Genomic DNA, 26137 nt, shown 5'->3' on the forward strand with positions numbered 1-26137 from the left:
GTTATCTAATTTCTATAATGATAATAGCTAAAATTTATTGCATTTGTACACTATGAGAAACATTGTTTTATGTGGTTTGTGTGTATTATCTCATAAAATCATTATATGATTTATGAGGGTAACATACATTTTGCCAACAAAGAAACTGAGTACCATACTTGACACTGTCATGCTATTAAAAATTTATGGAGTCTGTCCTTATCACATTAGAAGCAGCAGATTAGAACCCATAGAGTAGAATCCTTTTATAATAGTAAGAAGTAATGTTTACACCCATTTAGTTATCCATTCACTTACCCATTCCTTCATTCAGCAAATATTTTTTGTTTACTTCCTGTATGCCAGGCATAGAGGTAGAAAAACTATCAAAAGCAGATGGAGGACTTAGAAACTGTGGTCTTCTGGTGTCATCTGTTGAAGAGGCAGGTGACTCTATGGGGGCAGCAAGTCATTGGGTGTTTTCTAAGAAGTCTTTAAATAAAAAGTTCATCTGTCTGTATATCTCATTGAGGAAGACAGGGAGGGAGTGTATTTGTTTCAGCTGTATCTAAATTCTATTAGAATTTTATAAACTCTTATTGCTTTGTTAGAAAAACCCTCAGCAGAACTTTAGGCAGAATGGTATTTCTATTAGCTGATAATTTTTTATGTTTTAATTTTTTGGTTATTGCCACCATGATATGATATATTACTTAAGTATTGGTGTTTGGTCAGATTAGTAGAATATATTTAGCATGCATATGATATCCTCATAAATTTGGTGGGCCTACTATCATAAACTGGGTCATATTTTCCTAAGTTTATTTTATTTATAAAAGTAAATAAATTTTATTTATTTTTACTCTTTCCTCCTTCATTATGATAGGCTACAACTTTGATAGGCATAACCATCTAGAACAGGGGTTGTCAAACTATGGCATGTGGGCCAAATCTGGACTATTGACTGTTTTTTGTAAATAAAGTTTTATTGGAACAGAGCCATACTCATTTGTGTACATATTGTCTATGGCTGCTTGTGCTCTGCAAAGGCCAAACTGAGTTGTTGCAGCAGAGACATCTGGTCACAAAGCCTCAACTGTTTACTGTCTGGCCCTCTACAGAAAAAGAATTGCCGACTGCTACCCTAATATGTTATAGAATAAGTTATAATTTTTGGAAATTATGTTTCTTTTGGTGAAAAAGGGAAAGCTAGAAAAGCATTGTTGCTCATTAGACCCTTAGATTTTTTAAGATGCAAATTTAATTTTTGGTACATTGTTTATTTAAAAATACTATTTAATCTATTGTATTTCATAAATTCATTGATTTTATTACCATTGTATGAATGTGAAAAGAAAATTTAAAAACCTATAGATTAAAAGAAACAGAGCTATCAACTAATCAGGAGTTATGGATGGGTTAGTTGGGTTCCCCTTCAAACAAAATAGTTTAAAAGGCAAAAATAACAATAATAGTAAAAATTTTATGAGACAATCAGGGAAATGTGAACATCGATTGAATAAACTATTTTGATTCTAAGGATTTATTGTTAAATTTTTTAGGTGTCAATTGGTTATGTTGTGGTTATGTTTTTTTAAAAAGTTATTTTTTGAGATGCATGCTAAAATATTTATATTTGAAGTTATATGATATCTGAGATTTGCTTCAAAATAATCTGGGTGGGAGTATAAATGAATGCGATTAGCAATGTATTAACAATTGATGAAAATGGGTGATGATCCTTTGGGATCATTACACTGTTCTCTGTAATGTATATGTTTGAAAATTTTTGTAATAAAAATTTTAAGAAGAGGTAAATCCTTATTATTTAATTTGGTCATTATGTGTTATTTCCACATACAGCAGGTTCTCTCTTATTTGCACTTTATCTGTTTGTAAGCTTTAAATAATCAGTAGCCACCAAATTGGTGGTCTTTCTTCAGTTCTGTGCATTTATGATAAAGAAGTAATAGGTAAAATATATAGAAATCCATTTTTAAGTCCAAAGAAGCAGCTATCATTTTCTCTCATTATATCTTTCTCATCCAACATAATGCATTTTAAGCAGTTTTGAGAGCTTTCTGAATCACTAAATTGCACAGTTTTAGACTGACTACATAGTATCATGGTTTTTGAAAATTTCCCATCCATGAAATTGTAATTGACCTCACTGTGTTTTCGGGTGTTTGGCTATGCTGGCACTTCAATAGCTCAGCTTGTTGAAGGTTTTAATAATCCCACTCAGTGCGGTCTCAGTAGTGTTGCTTTTGTTTCTTAACACTTTAGACTTGCTTTAATGTAAATTAAGGAGAGCATAGCACGAGAAAAATGCTGTCCTTTAGAGAATTTTGACACCCTAGTTTATTGCTGAATATCTTGCCAATGTTTTTCTAATGCTTAGTGTGCTTCAGGCACTGTTCTAAATGCTTAGCATATATGGATATCAATGAAAAACAAAGATCCCTGTTGTGGTGAAGCTTACAGTTTATTTGAGGGAGATAGATATAAACAACAGAGATAATATCATCAGTTATAAAGTATATGGTATGTGAGAAGATAGAAAAAAGAAAAAATGTAAAAAAGACAGAATGAGAGGGATTGGGAGTACTGGGTAGAGGAGTGCAGTGTGTTGGGTACAGTTTTAAATTGGCCTCATCAGGGAGATATATTTAAACAGATGGGGAAATTTGCCATTTGGGAAATAAGGAAGACCCTGACAGGGAACAGTCAGGGTGAAGGCCCTGAGGCAGGAATCCCCTTGGCATGTTTGTGTGTTGTAAGAGGCTGCAGCAGAGTAAGCCAGGGGGCAAGAGGAAGAAGAGATGAGGGAAGAAGGGAGCAGAGAAGACCAGGTCACTTGGGAGCCTGGAGATCCTGGTGAAGGCTCCAGTTTTCATGCTAGAGCTCTCACGAGGGCTTTCGCAGGATTTTGAGAAGAGAGATGTCATTACCTGACTTGTGTTTTACAAGGATGTCACTGGCTGGTGTGTTGAGATTAGACTGGGGCAGGGGACGGAGCAAGGCGACCATGGAAGTGATGAGGCCATTTCAACACTGTAGGTAATAGATGATGGTGGCTCAGACCAGGGCGGTGGTGAGAAGTGGTCAGACCTGGATGTGTTAACAAGGTGGAGTCAATGGATTTTTCCAGTGAATTGAGGTGAAACTTCTGTGAAAGCTTTCTCCTTGGAGAGTCAGAAGAGTATTTGAGAAATATTTGAATTGGTGCTGCATTTAGTGTTGTGGGAAGAGATTTTTCATTTTTGATAGTATAGTTTTTAGTGAAAGCTCACCTAGCTTTTTAGCATTTTAAAATGATTTCAGAAGCAGTTAGTTATATGCCATTTTGTGTGATGTCAAACTGCTGGACAAGTAATTTTTGGTAGTGAAAGGTCAGGATCTCAGAATTCTTACCCGTAAGACGGCATCCAAATATGCACCTTCCTGTGAATATTGTACAGCGCCTAACGTATTTAAAACCTTGCATAGCAGACAACGGCAAACTAATTTTATTTAGAATCAAATTTACGAATGATTAAGAAATGAAAAATAAAACTAAGCTTAAGTTATAAAATACTTTCGATTCCAGATGCTGGGATAGAACCCCAAATGACGACTGGGAGTGCTGAGAATACTAGATTCAGCTCCAAACTTCTGTCCTGATCATTTAATTTAATACTTCAGCATCTCTTCTACGTCTTCACATGAAGAGAGTTTATTTCTTATATCAAAGTCTTTTTCTAGCAGAAGGAAGTGCTACAAATGCTGTCAGGACAGCTCAACTTGCATCCAAGTTCCTACCTCAGTTATTCTTCCGTTTTCCTTTATGTGACAGCTTTTCTTTGTAGTTTCTTTGCAGTGGTCTTCATTTGATACAGGAATAGGAGGAACTTTTCTATTTCTGGAGTCCTTTAGATTTTTTTTTAAGAATGGAAGTTTGAAGAGGTATTCTTGTTGGCTCTCTGCCTCCTCTCTTTTTTTTAATGCTTCCTCCATTCTCACCTTCATATATACTGGAAAATAGTTACTGGGCTTAACCAATTTGTTTTTCATTGGAGCCATTTGGATATGTTTCTGAGTATCAACTTAGACTTTCTTCTAATCTGTCATTGATCTTCTTACGAACAATCAAATCTAAAGACTTCAATATGTATTATTTCAAGTTTTTAGTGTTGGAATGATTAGAAGAACAGAAACAAAAAATAGGGAGCAGGAAACTAATGAGTAGGCACTAGTTCAAGGAATCCATTACTAGCTGGCTGAGAGCTTTAAGAAGCTGGCTGTGGAAGGAGATGAAGTGATTGATTATTATGGTAACTGCTTGCTATTACTGTGTTAGGGAATGGGGTGGTTAATTATCTTGCATGCTATTTGAAATCTTTGAAAGGAGGTCTTTTACAATTAGCTAACAGTATCCTTTTATTCACTTTGTTATGTTAAAACTTGCAGTTTGGGACTTAAAAAAATTACTTTTGGGATGTACCACACTGCTTTATTTACCACAGTAAAAATGATTCTGACAGCCATGTATATATTTTTATTGCATCGAGGCTTAGAAATGTAAGTGCGTATCATTGTGTTTGGGCATCTCTGGATGTACCCGACTCATTTTGGGTAGATCCAGGTGTTATACTAGGCACGAATACTAAATCTGAAGACATTCACTTAAGCTTTGACTCTTAATCTGATGAAATAGATCTTGTACATAAACTGAGAACCACAGTTGATCCAAGATAAATCTTAATATTTTCCACTGGGAAATCAACCATTTTTACTTCTTATGTTACATTTTGCCAATTTTTACTGGTTAGTTATTGCAAACGATATTGTACCATTTCTACTTGTAAAATTTCCAACTTGAGGAAAAATTAAAAGAATTTTTTAGGCATATGGCCATTTTGAGGTATTGCAAATTTTTTTCAGTTGCCTTACTATATTACTTATATTACTTTATTGAATATGTAGGAGAAGATGACACTATGAATTTTTAAAAGAGTAATTTTTCTGTCATTAGCTTTTTAGTTGGAGAAGGAGCCTACAGATGGGCAGTAGATCATGGAATACCCTCTTGCCCTCCTAGCATCATGACCACAAGTAAGTAAAACTTTTCAAAATTAAGCTGTATTAGCATATATACCTGAAAGTGTTACATTGCTTTTGATCCATATAGTACCTATATTTAAGGAAGAAAGCTTGTATGTTGAAATATTTTAGTTAAAAGATAAATAGAAAGTTATTTGATTTTAAGCCACCTTTATATTCTTGAGATCCCCTCACTCCTGCTTTCAAAAAAATTTTTGGTTGCATTGGGCCTTCGTTGCTGTGCATGGGCTTTCTAGTTGTGGCGAGTGGGGGCTACTCTTCATTGTGGTGTGCAGGCTTCTCATTGTGGTGTCTTGTTGCAAAGCATGGGTTCTAGGTGTGTGGGCTTCAGTAGTTGCAGCACGCAGGCTCAGTAGTTGTGGCTCATAGTCTTAGTTGCTCCGGGGCATGTGGGATCTTCCTGGACCAGGGATCGAACCCATATCCTCTGCTTTGGCAGGCAGATTCTTAACCACTGCGATGCCAGGGAAGTCCTTGCTCATGTTTTTATAGAAGTATGGTTAAAGGATCCCTTTTAGGCTACTTAAAATAATTACTAACAATAAAACCATACCACTCAGAGAGAGAGAAGAAAACATAGGTCAACATTTACCCATCCTTGAGCTGAAGAAGTCCTATCTAGGTACCAAGTGTATGAGAAGGAAGAACAAAAGTGTGACTGCAGAAGAGTTAAGACTGAAAAAACATTTATCATAGCTATGACAATGGGATACATATGCTTAATCTATGAAGAGTTTTGCCAGATTAAAAGTCACACGAATACATGTGATACCCCAATAGAAAAAGGTCAAAAGTCATAAATAGATAATATAACATAGCTAATAGGGACATTCAAATTAAGATGAGTACATGTTAAATCTGTTCCCGCTCACTTGGTGAAAGAGTTAAAAAATATTGTATTACTACTGGTAAGTGTGTGGTAAAATGAACATAATACATTGTAGGTACAAATGTAGATTGGCAGAAATTTTGGAAGACAGTTAAGTAGTATAGATCAAAAGTCTTAAACCCATTCTGCTTCTCGGAACTTGTCATCAGGGATATAGACGTAGGTTTATGTAGAAGGGTACTCAGTGAGCATTATTAAGAATGTAAAAAAATTCTATTATATATAAAATAAGCTACAAGGATATATTGTACAACAGGGAATATAGCCAATTTTTATAGTAACTATAAATGGAGTATAACCTTTAAAAAATTGTGAAATCACTATATTGTATACCTGTGTCTTATATATTATTGTACATCAACTACTTCAATAAATAAAGGGAAAAAAAGAAAAACATAAAAAAAGATTACTAAAAAATTTGAAAAAGACTTATGTCCAACACAGAGGAACATGAGTAAACTATCACATAGTCTTATAATGAAATGTTATGAAGTAGCTGGAAATTGTTATAAAGACTGATAATGATTAAATCTAATAATGACTTTAAAAAGTGAAAAATGAGGTTCTAAATATGTATATATGTGTGTTTTATATGTCTGTCTTAAAAAAGAAATCATGGCTACGTGTTTATGTGTAAAACAAATAGTAAAAACATATACTACTTGTTTTTTAAATCTTTAAATTTGTATCAAGTAATCTATGAATGTAATTTAAATAATCAAATGAAAAAGTGAGGAATCATTAGCTCCATGGAAACCAAGTTGTATAAAAAAGAGATGACAATTTATCATAGCAAGTGTCTAATAAGGACTAGCTCTTAGTAACATTATATTCAAAATGAATTCCGTACTGCTGCAAGTTGTAATATTGAGAGGCTGGGAGGAGGAGAAATGTGTGTGTGCAGGGAGGCAGGGAGTGTGAGAGTCCTGGATCCTCACACTCGCTGCCACGAATTCTGCCTTAGAGTCTCCCCAGTGGAACTTGCTGTGGAGCTCTTATATCAGGCACACAAATCAGCTCATCTGCCAATTCCATCTTGTTTTTCCTTGGAGGCAGGCCACCTGGCAACCTGGGTCTAGAGTGGGCGCTCGGTAGGCCTGCTGTGCAGCTGTCATCTGGTCTTCACCTCCCTATCACTTTGGAATTCCCTTTTCCTCTCTCCAGTATCAAATTGTCTGTTTCCGAATGTTTTTTTTTTTTTTTTCTTGTTTTACTCCCTCATTTGATATATGTAAGGTGGGAAATCACTTTCGCTTAGGTTTCTGAAGAAATTGCTCTGTCTTCTAATTTCCAGTCTTGCTATTATGCAGTCCGCTGGCACTTTGATTCCCATTTTTTTGTGGTGTCTTTTGCCTCTTTGGAAGGAAGTTCTTATTTCAGTGAATAAGATATCTTATTACCTCAATGATATCTTGGGATGGGCCTTTTTTAACTTATTATACTGGGTACTCTTTTGGACTCTCCATCTGGAAATTCATGTGCTTTGGGGAAATTTAAAAAAATTTGTGTAATAATCTCTCCCCCTATCTCTCCTCTGTTATATTTTTCTAATTTCTTTGAATTAGATGTTGAACCTTGTGCTCTAATCCCATGTATCATTTTCAAAATTTACTTTTTCTCCTTTTAAAAATCTCTGTCTTTTGTTCTGCTTTCTGGGAAGTTTCTTCAATTTTATCTTCCAAATCTTCTACTTCTAATGAATTTATAATTTTGGGTTTCATATTTTTAATTTCTAGAGATTCATCTGTGATTAATACTTTTAAGACATGGGGTTTTGTTTCATGAACTCAGTATTTCTCTCTTAGGATATTATGGTTTAAAACTTGTTCTTATCCACTGTTTCTGCTTCCTCTGTCTTACTTTGTGTTTGTTTCAAACCCTAATACATGTTAGCTAATTTCCTCAACTATCTAGTGACCCTCTGCAGTTTTCATATTCATGAGTGAGTTACCTAAAGACCTGTTGGCAGCTTTTTGTGTTAGGGCAGGTCTGTTTGACCTCAAGAGGGGAGGAGTTGATCATTTCTCTACACATTTTTCTTTTGGATTAGACAGAGAAATCTTCCCAGCTCTGGCAAGGCAATAGCCAGTATTCTGGTACAGAGCAAGGGAAGGGGCTGGAGGTGTCACAGTGCCTTTATCAGACTTTTACATCAAACTCAGTTTTAGGTAGAGCCCTGTACCTGCTCCCAGATGTGCTTGGTGTCTGCTAATTTGGTGCCCATCTAGTTCAGCCTCTCCACATTTTCTGCAAGCACAAGCAGGGGATTTGGGCATCTCCATGTTCCTTATTGACATTTTCTGCCCATTCTCCTGTTTTTAGTCTCAAGCTGGCTTTCAGAGACACCAGGTGCTTTCTACTTTGAGCTCTCTTGATGTTTCTTTGGCAGGAATTAGTTTACTTTGGCTGAGATTAGTTTGCTTTGTGATGTCTTGGCTAGTGGGCACTGGGGTTCATCTTCCTCTGCTCAATTAGTTACTGTTTGTCCACTTGCTTTCTATGTTCTAAAACTGTTGATATCTCCCTTCTCATTATAATCACTGCTTGTGTATGTCAGTCTTTTCCCCCACTTAAATTTCTTTTTGGTAAAGTTTTAGTAGGGCATGGAGATGAATTCATGCATTCAGTCTGCCAATTTTACTTCAGAACATTTATATAAAAATGTGTTGGGCTTCCCTGGTGGCGCAGTGGTTGAGAATCCGCCTGCCGATGCAGGAGACACGGGTTCGTGCCCTGGTCCGGGAAGATCCCACATGCCGCGGAGCAACTAAGCCCGTGAGCCATGGCCGCTGAGCCTGTGCGTCCGGAGCCTGTGCTCCGCAACGGGAGAGGCCACAACAGTGAGAGGCCCGCATACCGCAAAAAAAAAAAAAAAAAAAAAAATGTGTTAGAAAATAGTACTAGATTTTTTTTCAGGATGGCAAAATTATTTCTGACTATTTTTTATACTTGTAATAAGAAAAACATATTGTGCCATAGATTTTTTTTTATAACTTTTATAACCAATCAACAAGAAATGTTCTCTGAATAAAGTGTTTGAAAGTTAAGTGACATATTCTTTTTATTTTTTTCAAAAAAGAATGGTTCTGACCTATGGGGAATTTAAAAGGAGAAATTATAACTATTACTTAGATTAAAAAAATTTTAAATACCATCTTATACTCAGCCATTTGTTTAATCCTCAGTAGAAATAAAATGGTATGTTGGTGCTAGTTAATGATAATGTTTTATACTTGATTACCTTTTGGGGGGCATAATTTGTAGGTTTTTATTCCCCTTCAGCTTTTAGAATGTCTTTCTAAGGTTTATTCTAAGTTTATTACACATTTTCACATGTACTTACATATTTTATTCCTATATGTAGATTTGAATTTCTTTCTGGCATCTTTTCCTTCAGCCTGGAATGCTACATATTTTCTGGTAATGTGGTAGATGTAGTGGTGAAAACTTTTCTCAGCTTTCATTATTTGAAAAACATCCTTATTTTGCTTTTACTTTGAAAAGACATTTTTGTTGGATATAGACTTCTAGGTTGGCAGGTTTTTTCCTTTTAGCACTTTTTTTCTTTTTTTTTTATTGTGGTAAAATATTCATAACATAAAATTTACCATTTTAACAATTTTTAAGTGTATAACTCAGTGGTACTAAATACATTCATAGTGTTGATTAACCATCGCCTCTACCCATTTCTATTTTTTCCTCAACCCAAACAGAAACTCTGTACCCATTAAACAGTGATTACCTATCCCCCTCTTGCCTGTCCCTGGTAACCTTTATTCTGCTTTCTTTGTTTATGAATTTGCCTGTTCTAGGTCCCTCCTCTAAGTGGAATCACGTAATATTTGTCATTTGTGTCTGGATTATTTCACTTAGCGTGTTTTCATCTGTGTTGTAGCATGTATCAGAATTTCCTTCTTATAGCTGAATAATATTCCATTGTATCCTTTTAGCACTTTTAAAGATGTTATTCCATTATATTCTGGATTCCATTGTTTCTGCTAGGAAGTTAGACATGATTATTATTGCTTCCTTGTGTGTAATGTGTCTTCTTTTTTCTCTGACTGTTTTTAAAAATTGTTCTGTTTGTTTTCACCTAGGTATGGTTTCCTTTGTGCTAGTTTTATTGTGCCTGTTGAATCTGAGGGTTCAGTTTTTAATCAAATTAGGAAACTATTGGACTCTCTGCTTCATGCTCTCCTTCATCTGTTTCTAGGACTTCAGCTTCACTTACATTAAAACATTTGATGCTGTCATGTGTTCCTGAGGCTCTGATTTTTTTCAGTCTTTGTTCTCTGTGCTTTCTGTATTAGTCAGGATTCTCCATAGAGACAGAACCAATAAGATACCTATCTATCTATCTATCATCTATCTATCTAAAGAGATATTATAAAGAATTGGAAATTATGGAGGCTGAAAAGCAATTATGGAGGCTGACAAGTCCCAAGATATGCAGGGTCAGTCAGCAAGCTGGAGACCAGGAGAGACAATGGGGTAGTTTTAATCCAAGTTCAAAGGCCTGAAAACTGGGAGGGTCAATTGTATAGTTCCAGTGTGAAGGCTGGCAGGCTTGAGACCCAGGAACAGCTAATGTTTCAGATCAAATATGAAGGCAGGAAAAAGTTGATGTTCTAGTTGAAAGGCAGTCAGGCAAGAAGAATTTTCTCTTACTCGGGGAGAGTCTGCATTTTTCTATTAAGGCCTTGAGCAGATTGGATGAGGTCCACTTACATAGGGAGGGCAATCTGCTTTACTCCTTCTATCAATTTAAATGTAAATCTCAACCTTATCAAACATACCCTCACAGACATACCTAGAATAAAGCTTGACCAATATCTGGGCACTCTCTGGCCCAGTCAAGTTGTCAAATAAAATTAACCATCACACTTCTATTTGTTTGATTTCTGTTGAATTGGTCTTTGAGTTTATTGGTCTTTCCTCCTGCAGTATCTAATTTGATATTAATCTGATGTTATGATTTAAAAAATATAAAATATTATGTTTTCAGTTTTAAAATTTCCATTAAAAAAAACAGCCTTCATCTTTGTCTTGAAATTTCCCATGTCTTCACCCATTATATCCATTGTTGCCATATTTATCATTGTTATTTTGAAATCTTTGACTGCTAATTCTAAAATCTAGGTAATCTGTGGGTCAGTTTCTATTGATAGATTTTTTTTCTTGACCTTGGTCACACTTTCCTGTTTAGTTGCATGTCTCAATTTTTTAAAAAAAATTACACCTTGAGCATTGTGGATGATACATTTTAGAGACTATGATTTGTTATCATCCTTTGAATGATGTTGAGTTTGCTCTAACATGTAATTAAATTATTTGCAGTTCACCTTGATATTGTCACAGCCTGGTTTTTGGCTTTGTTAAAGTGAGTCTATTTCAGTTTTTTCTTAATCCTAGAGTTGTCTCTTAGTACTAGTTTGTGGTCTTTATTCCTGAGATATGGCCTTTCTGAGGTTTCAGTAGAAAGTCTCAAACTTTAAATTTTGTTTCTCCTACAGTGAGTATTTATACTGAAACATCTGTTCACTTTTCAGCTGTTATTCTCCTCAGTGGACTTTATGGAATCTTGCATCCTGTATGAACAGTTAAGGACTCATTCAGGATTTGAGGGGACTTTTACATAGATTTTTGGGCCTCCTTTTTTGTGGATTTCTCCTTTCCAGGATTCCTCTCTTACTTTCCAGTGGCTTCAGTAGCCCCAGACTCCTTCATCTCAGGCCAATAAGACTGTAGTTTTCTACCTGAGCTTTATTTTCTGTGTATTTCACAGGGTGGGGAGTGCCTCATGGGGAAAGCTGTTTGAATTTGGATCTCACCCAGTGTGTTTCTTTTCTTTCAGTGGTTGAATCCTCTCCTATTTCTGCCAGCTTTTGGTCACTTGCCTTCAAATAGGCTTTTTTTTTTTTTTTTTTTTTTTTTTAGTTTAAAACTTCTGTGCAGAGTTTGTAATTATTATTGGTCTGTAGGTTAGTCTCATATAAGCTATTCTTTCATTACCAGGAGCTGGAACTGATGTTTTGTAAATGTGTACTATTAACAAATATAATAATAAAAATAATATAAATTAATAAATGTATCTAACCATTGTATTTATTACTTTTAAATTGTGTGGTAGAGGAATAAGTTATCTTCTTAAATACTGAAGCATTCTACATAAACCTGGTCTTGCTTTTTACTTCCATTCCCAATCCCAGACTCCTGCTCAGTCTGATAACCACAGTTACTTATTTGATTTGCTTCTCTCTGTTCCAACAGAAATGTTGGAATATATAGTATTCCAACATATATAGTTGGAAAAGAATATATAGTATTCTTTTTTAAGTAGATAAATGGTATCATACTGTAGTATCTTTAGTAAGTTTGTAGATAAGTAGTATTATAACATGGCTTTTTATAATATTTTTTGTAATGCAGCAAGATGTATTTTGAAATCTGTCCATGTTGATATATATAGATGAATTAATTTTTAAACTGTTGAATAGCATTTTACCGTATTTATTTAGCTGTTTCTTTATTGATAGGCATTCAGGTTGATTCTAGATTTTGCCGTTAACATTGATAATTCCATGAATATTCTTGTACACATCACTTAATATATACGTGTTCTATTGGGGTAGATAGTTGGAAGTAGAATTGCTGGCTCATAGAGGATGTGCATTTACTGTTTTGCTGGCTATTGCCAGATTCCTAAGAGGTTTGCTGTCTACTTTTGAGAAGTCTGGCTTTGTATAGTTGGTGCCATTGATGACCACATAGTAGCTCAGAGCACAGACTTTAGAGGCCTTTATGTGACCAGGGGCAAGTTACCTCCAAGACACTTTTCTCATGGAGATGTTGTGACTCCTTGAGGTAATGTATCAAGAATTCTTACTCCAATTTTTGGTCCATAGAAACATTCAGATGTTGACTATTAATATCATTCTCACTGTTACTAATATGTGGGATGTGAAAATGATCTTGGTGGTGTGATTTCATCAGAATTTAATAGGCTTAGCTCTTTAGCACTGACTAATAAGATGATTTTAGTGATTGATCGTATCTGGAGTTAGGTGTAACCAGTAGAGCAGTGGTTTTCTACTTTGGCTGCACATCAGAGTCACTGGGGAGCTTTGAAAAATTCAGAAGCCCTGGCTGCACTCAAAATCAATGAAAACAGCAACTCTGTAGATGGGACCCAGGCATCTGTAGTTTTTAAAGTTTTGTAGGTAATTTCAATGCGCATTCAGTTTTCAGAATGTCTGAGATAGAATGTGTACATTCTTTTGAATTCTTCCAGAAAATTCATTAAACTTGAAATTAAAAGGAAAGTAATTTTGTTTTCCTTTGGTAAAGGACGACCTTAAATAGTTTGTGCTACAAAGTTGCTACCATCTATTCCTTAATTTTCAGCTGTTTTATGCTTTCATTGGACCTGGGATACATCTTTAAATTAAGTAAAGAGTAGATTAAGGACATTATTCTATTCTTTCAATTTATGGGCATGATTCCACCACAAGGAATCCTATTTTCTTCTTTTCTGTTGGCTAGATTGTGCTCTTACAGTTTTTCTGCCTTTGCGTAAGGTACTTTGAAAGACAACATGATATCAAACATACTTTGTAATTGTAGAGTTTTATCATAACTGGTATATGATATATCAACACTTAATTTCATATGGCTAGTTAATATGGCCAGTTATGCTGACATTCCATGTACCCTTTGCCCAGTTTCCACCAATGGGAACATCTTGCCAAACTACAGTGCAATATCACATTCAGGATAGTATTGACAGTCAAGATACACAACACTTTTATCACCACAGGGATCTCTCATGTTGCCCTTTTATAGTCTCACCCACTCACCTCCAACCTTCACCCCTTCCTTGACACCTGGCAGTTACTAATCTATTCTCCGTTTGTATAATTTTGTCATTTCAAAAATGTTATATAAATGGTATCATATAGAATATGACTTTTTGGGAATTGGCTTTTTTATCACTTAGTATAATTCTCTTGAGATTCATCCAGGTGGTTGTTCTTATCAATAGTTTGTACCATCTTCTTGCTAAACAGTGGATGTACCACTGTTTGTTTAATAATTTATCCATTGAAAGGCATCTGGGTTATTTCCAGTTTGGGGCTATAATAAATAATGCTGCTATAAATAACTGTTCATGTACATTAAAAAAATTTCAGTAAAATACACAATGTAAAATTTACCATCTTAAACATTTTTAATGGTACATTTCAGTAGCTTTAAGTATATTTACAGTGTATAACTATGACTACCATCCATCTGCAAAATCCTTTTCATCTTGAGAAACTGAAACTCTGTACTCATTAAACACTATCTCCTTGTTTCCTTCCACCTGGCCCTTGGCAACCACCATTCTTAGTTCTGTCCCTATGAATTTGACTACTCTAGGTACCTCTTATAAGTGGAATCATACATTTTTTTTTTTCTTTCATGACAGGCCTGTTTCACTTAGCATGATGTCCTCAAGGTTCAACCATGTTGTAGCATGCGTCAGAATTCCTTTTTAAGGCTGAATAATATTCCATTGTATGTATATATCACATTTTGTTTATCCATTTATACATTGAATGGGTTAAAGCAACTTGAGTTGTTTCCAACTTTTGGCTATTATGCATAATGCTGCTATGAACACAGGTGTTCGAATATCTGTTTCAATTCTTTTGGGTACCCAGAAGTGAAATTGCTGGATTATATTGTAATTCTGTTTTTAATTTTTTGAAGAACCAGTGTACTCTTTTCCATTGCAGCTACACCATTTTAAATTCCCAGTAATAGTGCACAAAGGTTCCAATTTCTCCACACCCTCATCAACACTTGTTATTTTGTTTTTTGTTTGTTTGTTTGGTAATAGCCGTCCTAATGGGTATGAGGTGGTATCTTGTGATTTTAGTTTTCATTTCCTTAATGATTATGCTGTCGGTTATCTTTTCATGTGCGTTTTGGCCATTTGTATATCTCCTTAAATGTCTGTCTCCAAAAAGGGAGTCAAGGACTAGCCTTTTAAATTCCCTGGAGGTCACTTTAGCTGGAGGGAGAGGCATTGCAGCAATGGCTGTCTGCCTCTGAGTCTGTACCTCTGTGACCAGAACTAGCAATCAGAGCACAGATTCTGGTATTTGGAGGAGAGGTTCTTTATTTCCCACCCTGACTCTCACAAGCTATGTGCAGGCTGCTCTAGGAGTGTATGCCCAGCTGCCTGCCACAGGGTTGGGGATGGGGTGTGGGGAGGCTACTGTGTGAAGAGCTGAAGTTGACCCAAATTAACCACAGTTTACAATGAAGCTTTCCCCTGGAAACTTGCCTCTTTAATAGACTCCAGAGTTGTATAATATTTAACATTAGACAGATTCTATCAGGCCAGTTGTTGTCTAGGTGGGGAGACAGATTCCTGGTGCTTCTTACTCTGCCATTTTCCCTCTAGCTCCAGCTTATTAATTTTATATCAGACTATTCTGATTCAAGGTTATTAATCCTATCTATAACTATTTGCATATACTTTAAAATTTAAAAAGATACCATTTATCATTTACCTTTGCATATGATGTCTTTTGCCTTGTAGACATTTTAAATTTTATGTGGTTTTATCAATGAACCATCCTTTTGATGGATTCTGGCTTTGATAACATTCAAAGTAAAATATTCTACTTTAAAACGAGTAAAAATAAAAAATAAAATCTCTCTCAAAAAAGATTGATATAAAAAGACTGGTATTTATGCCTATTGTGTGATGGCTTAATCTTTTTGGACTTCTGTTTTTAGATTTTATATGTTTAAATCATTAATACTTATAAGGTTTCAGTTTTGTGTGTAGTGTGGGGTAGGAATTTAATTTGTGTTTTTTTCCTCAAATAGGTAATGTATTGTGCCAAGAAAGTTTACTGAATAACATAGATTTCCCAATGGTATGAAAAAGCAGTGTTATTCTCAAATTCTATTAGGATATACCTGAGTTTGTTTCTAAATTTGTTGGTCAGTTCCATTACTCTTTTTTGTCCATTACTACACTATTGTTGTTAGACTTTGTCTTGAGGGCAACTCTGGTTCCTTTCCCACCTAATTTTCCCGACATATTTGTTTTTCCTTATTTAAAATTTTCTTGATTAATCTTAAAGGTAATATGTTAGAGTATCTGTTATTTTCCCACTGTTATTTTAATTTACATCAATGTGGAGAAAATTAATATGCACTTAAAAACACTGTGACACTTTGTTTTACTACAGTCAATTTTCATTTAGATTTGTCTGCACATATATTCTTTTCTTTTCACTTAATTCCCCACCCCTCTCTCCTACCATTTTTTTTTTTTTTTTTTGTCTTTGAGCTTTCACTTTGTATTATTTTGCCTGTTACTGAGGAACACCTTTTAATATTTTTCATTAGTACAGGTCTTGCTGGTGATGAATTTGCTCATTCTTGTTCACCTGAAACTATTTTTATTTCACCTTCATTTTTTATTCTTATTTTTTTTTAAACTTTTTTTTTTTTTTTTTTTTTTTTGCGGTACGTGGGCCTCTCACTCTTGTGGCCTTTCCCGTTGCGGAGCACAGGCTCCGGACGCTCAGGCTCAGCGGCCATGGCTCACGGGCCCAGCCGCTCCGCGGCATGTGGCATCTTCCCGGACCAGGGCATGAACCCGTGTCCCCTGCATCGGCAGGCAGACTCTCAACCGCTGCGCCACCAGGGAAGTCCTCACCTTCATTTTTGAAGGTTAATTTTACTGGATATAGTGTTCTGGGTGAGCAGATATTTCCTTTCAGTGCATTGGAGATAACCAGCTTGCCTAAATGCACTTGGTATTGGGGTAGAGGGTAGGGGTGGACTTGCTTGGTTCTAGCTCAGCCTTCCTGTGGGGATGTTGGCCCTTTTAATCCCTAGCTTGCTGTGGGAAGTGTCTCCTATGAAACTCCCACCTTTAATGGGCTCTGGGTTTGACTTAATGCCTCTCCTTGATGCTATGGAATCAAATTCAAGTGTGCAAGTGTTGGCAAATGTTCACAGTGCAATAATAATAGCTTTAGTCTTCAGTTTACCCCCAGAAAAGCTCGGTACTTTTTATATGGTTTTTAATGCTTTTAAGGTGGTGTTTTTCATGCTTTTAAGGTGGTGTTTTTCATATTTTATCCAATATTTTTGATAATATTTGGTGGGAGAATTGCTCTTAAGAATTTAGTCTGCCATTATCAGAAAACTTTGGTAATCTATTCAGTGTTGTATTCCAGTTTGTAATTTCTCTTGTCAGCTGAATCTAATTGTTTAAATCTGTATATCAAGTCTTAAAATTCCAGTTATTGTATTTTTTATTTTTATTTTTTGTTTTTTATTTTTTTAAATTTTTTGTGATATGTGGGCCTCTCACTGTTGTGGCCTCTCCCGTTGCGAAGCACAGGCTCCGGACACGCAGGCTCAGCGGCCATGGCTCACAGGCCCAGACGCTCCGTGGCATGTGGGATCTTTCCGGACCGGGGCACGAACCCGTGTCCCCTGCATCGGCAGGCGGACTCTCAACCACTGCGCCACCAGGGAAGCCCCTGTATTTTTTATTTTTAGAAGTCCTATTTGGTTCTTCTTCAAGTCTGCCTGGGAATTTTATCATCTTTTCTTCCTTAGTTATATTTTCAATATCTTTTTTTTTAATGTCTGTGAGCATAAACATGTTTTATATTCTATATACGATTACACTAGTATCTGAGGTCTTTGCCGGTTGGATTACACTTTCTGATGTTTGGCTGACTTTTATTTTTTCATTCTTGGTGATTTATTTCTCATTCGTTCTATGAACTGTGTTTTTAACTATGGGCTCATATTAATTGGAACATGGGAATTCTTTGAGGTCTGAGTGAGCTAAGGTAGGTTTTTCCAGGGAGTATTTGCATTTGCGTTTAATGGGTTTTTGAAGCATTACCTCACCGAGATCATTTTTGGTTTTTTGTGTTTTTTAGGCCACATAGGTAATACGAATTCTCCTAATTCTGCCTGAACTTTTAAGTATTTTTTTATACTTTAATGTTATATAGATATGTATTTTGTTCTTATAATTCTAATTGTTCTTCAAGAGCAGCCCCCCACCCCTACCCCCACCTTGTGTGCACACGCGCACACACATTTGCGTACACACACCCACACACGCGCGTACACCCCCCGACACGCGTACACACCCAACCCCCCATGCACGTACCCCCCACACACACCCACACACACCCACAAAACAGCACTCCCCTTCCCAAACCAGCCAAGTGTAACAGGACTTTTCTTCTCTTACCTTTATAGCCAACCTGTGACTTAACAAGTTTCCTGATCCTTTGCATATTGCAGCATTTTCTAGTTTTCCCTTTCATTGGGCATATCACCCTTTGGGGTTCCCCCTTTTTATGCGGATGATCTCCAATACGTTTTCTCCTGCTGCACTGTCCCAAGTCTCAGCTCTTGTCTCTTATGCACAGAGACCTTCAAAACCAGAGCTGGCCATGGCATGCATTAGCAGACACTCCTGGAGAGCATCTATCTTCAGAACTCTCTTGTCTCTCTGGATTTGACCTTTTTCTTAATTTTTTTACTTTAGGTTATTTTTCTTATTTCCTCCCACCTCAGTGTACACCGAAAAGACTTTATAAAACCCTTTATCTAACATTCTTAAGGATTTTGTCCTGAGGAGTCTCTTCAGGATATCTCATCTGCCCCATTGCCCTAATATTTTTCAAATGTTATTTTTAATGTTTCTTTTATAGGATTCAGTTTAGCTGCATTTAAAAGAAACAAGAGGAAACTAGAGCTGGCAGAAAGGGTGGAAACAGATTTCATTCAACTAAAGAAAAGAAGACAATCAAGTGAAAAGGTCAGGAGGTGTTTGAAATATTAATAATTAATGTATCATAATGATATACTTAGTCTGCATTTAGATATATAAGCCTCAGAATAGTACAACCCAGTAGAAATATAATGCATGCCACATATGTACTTTTTTAGTTTTCCAGTAGCTGCATTTAAAAAAATTAAAAGAAACAGGTGAAATTTTAATACTTATTTTATTTAAAACAGTGAATCTAAAATATTGCTTCAAAAATGTGATCAATGAAAAGAATTACTAGTGATCTAGTCTATTTTCTTTTTTTTTGTATTAAGTCTTCAAAAAGCAGTGTGTATTTTACACTTACAGCACGTCTCAATTATATTAAATTTTCATTGGAAATATGGTCTGTATCTATATACCATAAAGTTTACAGTTGAAAAAGTAGGTTTACATAACAAGTTACATAACAAACATACTTAAGACTTCCCAGAAATTGAATTGAAATTCTGTTTTTAAATTAAAGTTTATTAAAATGTAATAACATTAACAATTTAGCTTCTCATTTGTCCTTACCACAGTTTAAGTGCTCATAGCTCCATGTGGCTCCTGGCTGCTGTTTTGGTCCTTGCAACTCTGGATGAACATGGCTGTTTAGGGGATAGAGTGTTATAAGGAAATGTATATATTGGATTCATGTAGGTTTTTTTGTACATTCTAATTACATGTCTCTGTTTCTTATTCTTATATTTTCTTTGTTTGCATTTCATGCGTTTGTGTGCCATCATGAGTCTGCTTGTGGCATTTCTTAGGTGTTTTGGGGGATAGAAAAATTAAAAACCATATCATTCATGCTCAAACTATGGATTAGAGGTCCGTTAGCACACAGTTCATGATCGAGTTCTCATGTCACATCGTCATTTGATATAACGGCATCTCGTTAATATTCTTCATTGATTAGTCCTATAATTGCTTATGTATTGGCTAATGCTTTCCATCATAGCTATATATGGTTTATTCACATATGAATGCATACTAAATCTTCTCTCATGGTGATAGATATTTTTACAGTATGTTGCCACATGGGACAATTAATCAAACATTTTGGTCCAAACCTTTTTATTTTTCTGCCAGAGAAGAGTAGAAATTTAGGAGGCAAATGAACAAATGAGTAGGTAGACCTTGGTGAAAGTGGCTAGTAGTGTGGTTCTGTTTCTTCGGTTTTTGTATTCCATGTGATGTCTGAGTAAGCAAATTAAGGGCTTCTGTTCTTTTAAAAAACTGATAAAATTTGCATATAGTGAGCAATTGAATCATTTTAATAAATAAATATATATATATATATATATATATATATATATATATATATATATATATATATATACACCCATGTAACCCATATATACCTATCAAGATGTAGAACATATCTGGTTCTTTTGTACTTCCTTTCAGCCATTCTCTACCCTTTATAGGTGACCACTGCTCTGAGTTTTATCACCATAGATGTTTTGTGTTGCTCTTGAACTTTATATAATTGGAATCATACAGAATTTACTCTTTTCTATTTGGTTTCTTTCACAAAATGTTTTTGAGACAGTGTGTCACAGGTTTATTCTTTTTTATTACTGAATAATATTCACATTTACTGTAAGTTGTTTATCCATTCTCCTATTGATGGACATTTGGTTCACTTCCAGGCTTGTACTTTATGAATAAAGCTGCTATGAACATTCTTATACAGGTCTTTTTTTCAGGGACATCAGTTTAGGGTTTTTATGCATAGAAATATCAGTTGACCTCATAGAGAATATCTTCAGCTGGTCTTATTCAGAAGATTCATTTTTTTTATTCAGAAAATATTTATTAAGCAGCTACTCTTGGTGCTGAGCTGGGTAGTAAGAAAACGGTGGTGAACAGGATGGAGGTAATTCCTGCTCTAATGAAATTTTACACTTTAGTGTGTAGAGATGGAAACATATAAACATACAATCAAGTAAGATAATTACCATGTTTGATAACTGATATAAAGAAAAAAAAGCATAAGATGATATGATACAAAGTAACTTGGATATGAGAGATGGAGGGAAGACTCAAAAGAGGACTCCTTTAGTTAGGATGATACCTTGCTAGTTAGAGACCTTTCTGAGGGTGTAACATTTGAGGCGACATCTGAAAAAGATGAAGTGAGTTTTATGATAAGTCAGTGGAATAGTGTTCCAGGCAAAATGAACTGCATGTGCAGTGGCCCTGGTGGGGACTTGGCATATCAAAGGAATGGAGAAGAGGGGCATTGTGCCTAAAGCATGGTGGGCAAGAGGAGGATGGTATGATCTGAAGCTGGAGAGGTAGGTAGATGCCGGCTCCTTGAGGTGTTTCCACTTTTGTTTCATGAATAGTGAGTTATTGTAAAAGCAGGGAAGCAACACTGCCTTATTCATATTTTACAGAGTTCTTTCTGGCTGCTACATGGAGAATAGGGGGAGGCAAAAACAGAAGTGAGGAGATTAGTTACAAAGTTATTACAGTTGGGAGATGGTGCCACATGGACTGTGGATGTTAGGGATAGAGATGGAGAGAAGTGAATATATCCAGGATATATTATAGGGGCTCCTAGAAAGACAGGAATTACTGATGCCTTATAGAGAGGGGATTAAAAGTTTTAGTGTAGTCGTAGTGTATTGTCATTTACTAAGGTGGGGTAAGGAGATGGAGAAAGTATGGCTTCAAGGTGATGGAGGTGGAAAGTGGAAATCAAGAACTTTCTTAGTCCATGTCCCCTTAATGAGCTCAGATTAACCAGTGCTTTTCATTTTCACAATAAAACATATTATCTGATGCCAAGGCACCCTAAACACTCAAAGGTAATAGACCACTTTTAGTGTGCTGTGTTCCTTTACTCCTTTCAGCTGAATTTTGTGCCACCAAGAGCTTCATTATGCTCATTGTTTTTATCATTTTATCCTTTATCATAATTAATCGTCTCTCATAAACTGATGAATATTGAGTTTAAAAAGAGAGTTGTCTGCTTGAAAACTGAGAGAGTTATTTTGAAAAAGTTAGTTTGAAAACTAACTTGAAACAGCAGAGTGGGTCTATAAAAATTAAGCATGGGCAAACCAGCTGTAAAAGATTGAGAAAAATCGTAAAAATCTAGAAGCTTTGTGCATTCAGAGTGTATTGTTAGTGTATTTATATTCTTGTTCTATTTTTAGATAAAATAAAACTTGAAATCATAGGACAGTCCAGGGTGTTATAGGAAGATGATATGGAACATTTGTACGTGGGCTCACATTCAGAGAAAGTCTTATATGAAAAGATTGGCTAGTGAATGAATGAATTGGTTTTGTGTTTTAAATAAAAAGGAAATATTTACAATATGTGTCCTTTATGATTCTGTCCTTCACCCAGAGAATATTCAATTTTTGAAAAATTTAAACAACCACTCATCAACCTGGTTAAGAGGATTTGCAATAAAAAGCTGGATGTGGCAGCAGGAAAGATTAACTGTGGAGTTGGTTATATGCATCTGAAGCTTAGGGGTAGGTCAGGGGGAAGATTCCCATTTGGCAATCGTTGGCATCAAAAGGAATATGAATCCACATGGCCAGATGAGCTCACTTAGTAGGAGTGAGTGAAGATAGAGGTCTGAAAACTGAACCCTGGGCCAGGCCAACATGTCTACATTGGGAGGAGGAGAAACCAGTGAAAGAGAAAGATGGAGCAGCCAGTGGGGCAGAGGGGCCACCAGGAGAGTGTCTGGCAAGCAGAGAGGAGTGTTCAAAGTCAGGCATCACCTGGGTCAAGTGCTACTGACAAAACAGGTAGGAGGACAGAGGACTGGCCACTGGACTCGGCACCTGGAGACTTTGGACCTGGATGAGGACAGTTTCCATGACGTGGTGGATTGTAGAGCAGGTGGAGTGGGTCCATCAGGGAGAACAGGGTGGAGATAATTCTTTTGAGAAGTTTTGCTGTGGAGTGGGGAGAGAGAGGTGGGGAGATGGGGTCAAGACGCCATACTACAGTTACCTTCTGTGAATTCACTGAGTAATTTCACCTAGGAAGGCTCAGTTTCCTTATCTTTAACTGAAAATAGTGATATTCTGCTCCCGTAGCAGGGCTGTTAGAAGGAACAGATGTGTTAATGGATGTTCGAGTGTTTGGTGACTGTCACCGACTGCGACACCATTGTTTTTGCCTTTGCCATTGTTTGCCTTCATCTCAGCCAAAAAAGAAGAGAAACTGGTACTCTGGGTGGAATCTTGTAATGGAGAAAAGGAGGGTGGTAATAGAGGTCACTAGTAGTGGGTGGAGAGGTGGAATTCAGGCATGATTCAAATGGAGTATTTTAGACCCCTGAAATGACAGGAAAATATTTTTAATATTCAGAATATATGAACTTTAATGTGTATAATTGATTGTCCAGACATTATCACAATACTAATAGAAATCAGAATTAAAGCAAGAAGAATATTTAATCAGCTTGCTACCTCAATTAATTAGAGTACTTTTGTTTTCCTTTGTCTTTGACATTTGACTTAGTTTAAGATAAGAATGGTTAATTAATGGAACACTTTTGGCTGCAAACAACAGAAAACCTGATGGTGACTTAGGAAATGCATATTTGTCCCCCTGCTCCCTGGCCCTCTGCCTCATAATGAAGAATTTTGGAGGTGGGTGGTTGCAAGCATTCATTAGCTCAGGTTTCCAATGATGCTGGAGCCAACATATCTGGGATTTCTCTTGGGCCTTTTCTCTCATGCCTTTTGTCTTATGGATGGAATATGGCTCCTATAATTTTAGGTGTCACATCTGCATTCAAGGTGAGAAGAAGGTGAGACCATGCAGGGTGTGGGCCGGGAGACTAGTGCCAGATGTGTCCGTCACTTTTTTATCTGGGATGCAAAAGTTTTCCAGAATCTCTCTCAATAGATTTCTCTTTAGTTGTTTTTTTCGGGGGCAGTGGACAAGGGGCACAGTTTGGTTACATGGCTATTCCCAGTTGCAAAGGAGCCTAGGAAGTTAAGTGGATTTTCCTCATTACTATCTCATAGCTCATGGCTTGCTGCTACACACATTGTCTTCCCCCCCCAAATTAGTTGTTTTGTTGTCAAAGGAAGGGGAGGAGAGTGGTTATTAGGGAGGTAATCTACAGTGTGTAGCGTAGATGGAGAACTTTTTTTTATCGTCGTCTTCTGCACAATTAATATGTCCCTTGTTGCTACAAACCAGTAGTGGGTTAAGCAACTAATCTACCTATAAATCAAATAAAACACATTTTGTCCTCACTTTCAGAACACATGGGTTTTAAGATACAATATTAAAAAATAAGGAATAAATTCTGAGTAACTGTCTATTCTTAATAATTGACATCTGTTTCATCCATGCTTTTTTGGTGTGACTTAGAGGTAAGACATGCTGGAGGAGGAAAAGATTATTATTTACCTGTAGTGCTGTGTAATATAAAAGTAGTAGTTGTTTATGCTCTATTCCACTCCCCTATCTGGGTAGACCCAACTGTTCTGGATTTTTCTCTACTTCTTTCTTTCCCTTGCAGTGTATAGATAGTCCACACTTTGCATGGTAGTGCTAGACCATAAAAATGACTGTGCAAACTGGAACTGTGCAAAGGGATCTTAATGGCAAAAAATTACACTTTTTCCATGACCTTTAGACTATTTTTTTTGTGGGGGGCGGGGTACATGGGCCTCTCACTGTTGTGGCCTCTCCCGTCGCGGAGCACAGGCTCCGGACGCGCAGGCTCAGCGACCATGGCTCACGGGCCCAGCCACTCCGCGGCATGTGGGATCTTCCCAGACCAGGGCACGAACCTGCGTCCCCTGCATCGGCAGGTGGACTGGCAGCCAGTGCGCCAACCAAGCCCGACCTTTAGACTTTTTTGTCAAAACATTAAAAACTCTTTTACTGGTGGTTATAAATGTGTAGAGAAACAAACAAAAAAGTAATTAAAATGAATATTTGTTTAGTACACTAATTTAAAACATTAGAATTAAAGTAGGTTTTTTCTGTCTAAAAAACCCTTTATCAAGAGTAGTTTGAACAGTGCTTGCTTTCCTGTCATATAAGTTATGATATGGAGTGAGCATCTCTTTATGTCATGGTGAATTGTCAAACTTTTAAATTTTGGATCAGCTTTCAACATTTTATCCTTTGTTCTTTCCATGTTGTACAGTATCTCTCAGCGTTCCTTTTATGTCAGATATTTTTGCCAGTGTCACTTCTTCTGGGACATCTTCATCCTTTTTGTCACAACTACATTCCTTATTTATGTTGACAGGTTTGTCTTCACTAAGTTCCTCTGACTGAAGGTCTCGAGTCTCTTGAATGGTGGCAGTGTTGAAAATTCCCACAGTCAATTATTTCTTCCATAAGGTCACTTATTTTTTATTAGAATTGCACTTCCAACCTTATCACTTTTTGTTTCTTTGCTTCACTTTCATCTTAGTTGGCTAGTGCCCTTTTTTGATTATCGATATTTGTAAAATGTCATGTGGATTTATCACTGGGAGACAAGGAGGTAACACAACTACACACTTAGCTGTCTGTGCACAGTGACCCATCCGTGACAGATGTCGAGTGAAATGACATGATTGGTCACTGATCATGATGAGCATCTAACATTTACATAGTTTACATACTGATCTTTGAACTAAAGGCCTAGTAGTGAAGTTTACACTTTATGCAATTACTCACAGTTACTATACCATGTAATTGAAGTTTGAACCAGGTTGTTGAGTGACTGGTATTATTTAACTGAGCTGTGATAACTGACGTTTGTCTGTGTCAGAGCTAGGCAGATCGAGAACTGTGTTTGTGAAAAGGAATGGTGCAGTTCAGCATGCTCCTCTGTCCTTTGTGTAGTTCCCACGCATGGGTATCTGCATTCTCCCCCAACAGCATTGCCAAGGACTCTCATTGTTAGAATATTTATCAATAATTCTTGTGGTGTATGTGATGAAGTGATGACATGTTTTAAGTTTATCTTTTGATACAAAAAGTAAAAGGTAGTTGTGTTAGTATTAAGCATTTTTGAAAAAGAAAGCTTTATTTTGGAATGAAGTGCTAATAAAGTCATTGGCCAATTGAGGTTCTTAGCTCTGCTACCGAACTGACTGAATTGTTACATAACCTTGATACATAACAGAAAGAGTTGCTACAAAGAGGAGATACTTTGGGAAAACAAACAGACCCAGTGCACAGGATAATGTAGATTTCATAAATATCAGTTTCAAACAGCTAGCCCTGGATATTACTAGAAGGGACTCTTTTGTTCTTAGAGTATTAAAAGAGGTTGGGGGTATTGTTTGATCTCAGCATTTTTGATGTTTCAA

The 26137-nt window shown here is 36.3% G+C and overlaps 1 protein-coding gene across 13 annotated transcripts in view; it reads left to right on the forward strand.

The window, feature by feature from the left end:
* TASP1 (taspase 1) overlaps positions 1-26137 on the forward strand; it is a 374267-nt gene that overhangs the window by 55337 nt on the left and 292793 nt on the right. For all 13 annotated transcript variants that reach the window (XR_010836312.1, XR_010836313.1, XM_067011980.1 and 10 more), the window contains 2 exons: positions 4994-5073; positions 18727-18833. Coding sequence is in view for 11 of the 13 variants with exons in the window: in XM_067011980.1 (XP_066868081.1) it covers positions 4994-5073; positions 18727-18833 (187 nt within the window). In the remaining 2 variants the exon portion in view is untranslated. The remainder of the gene's footprint in view (positions 1-4993; positions 5074-18726; positions 18834-26137) is intronic.

Source organism: Kogia breviceps, chromosome 14 (genome assembly GCF_026419965.1).
Source record: "Kogia breviceps isolate mKogBre1 chromosome 14, mKogBre1 haplotype 1, whole genome shotgun sequence".
Taxonomy (NCBI): domain Eukaryota; kingdom Metazoa; phylum Chordata; class Mammalia; order Artiodactyla; family Physeteridae; genus Kogia; species Kogia breviceps.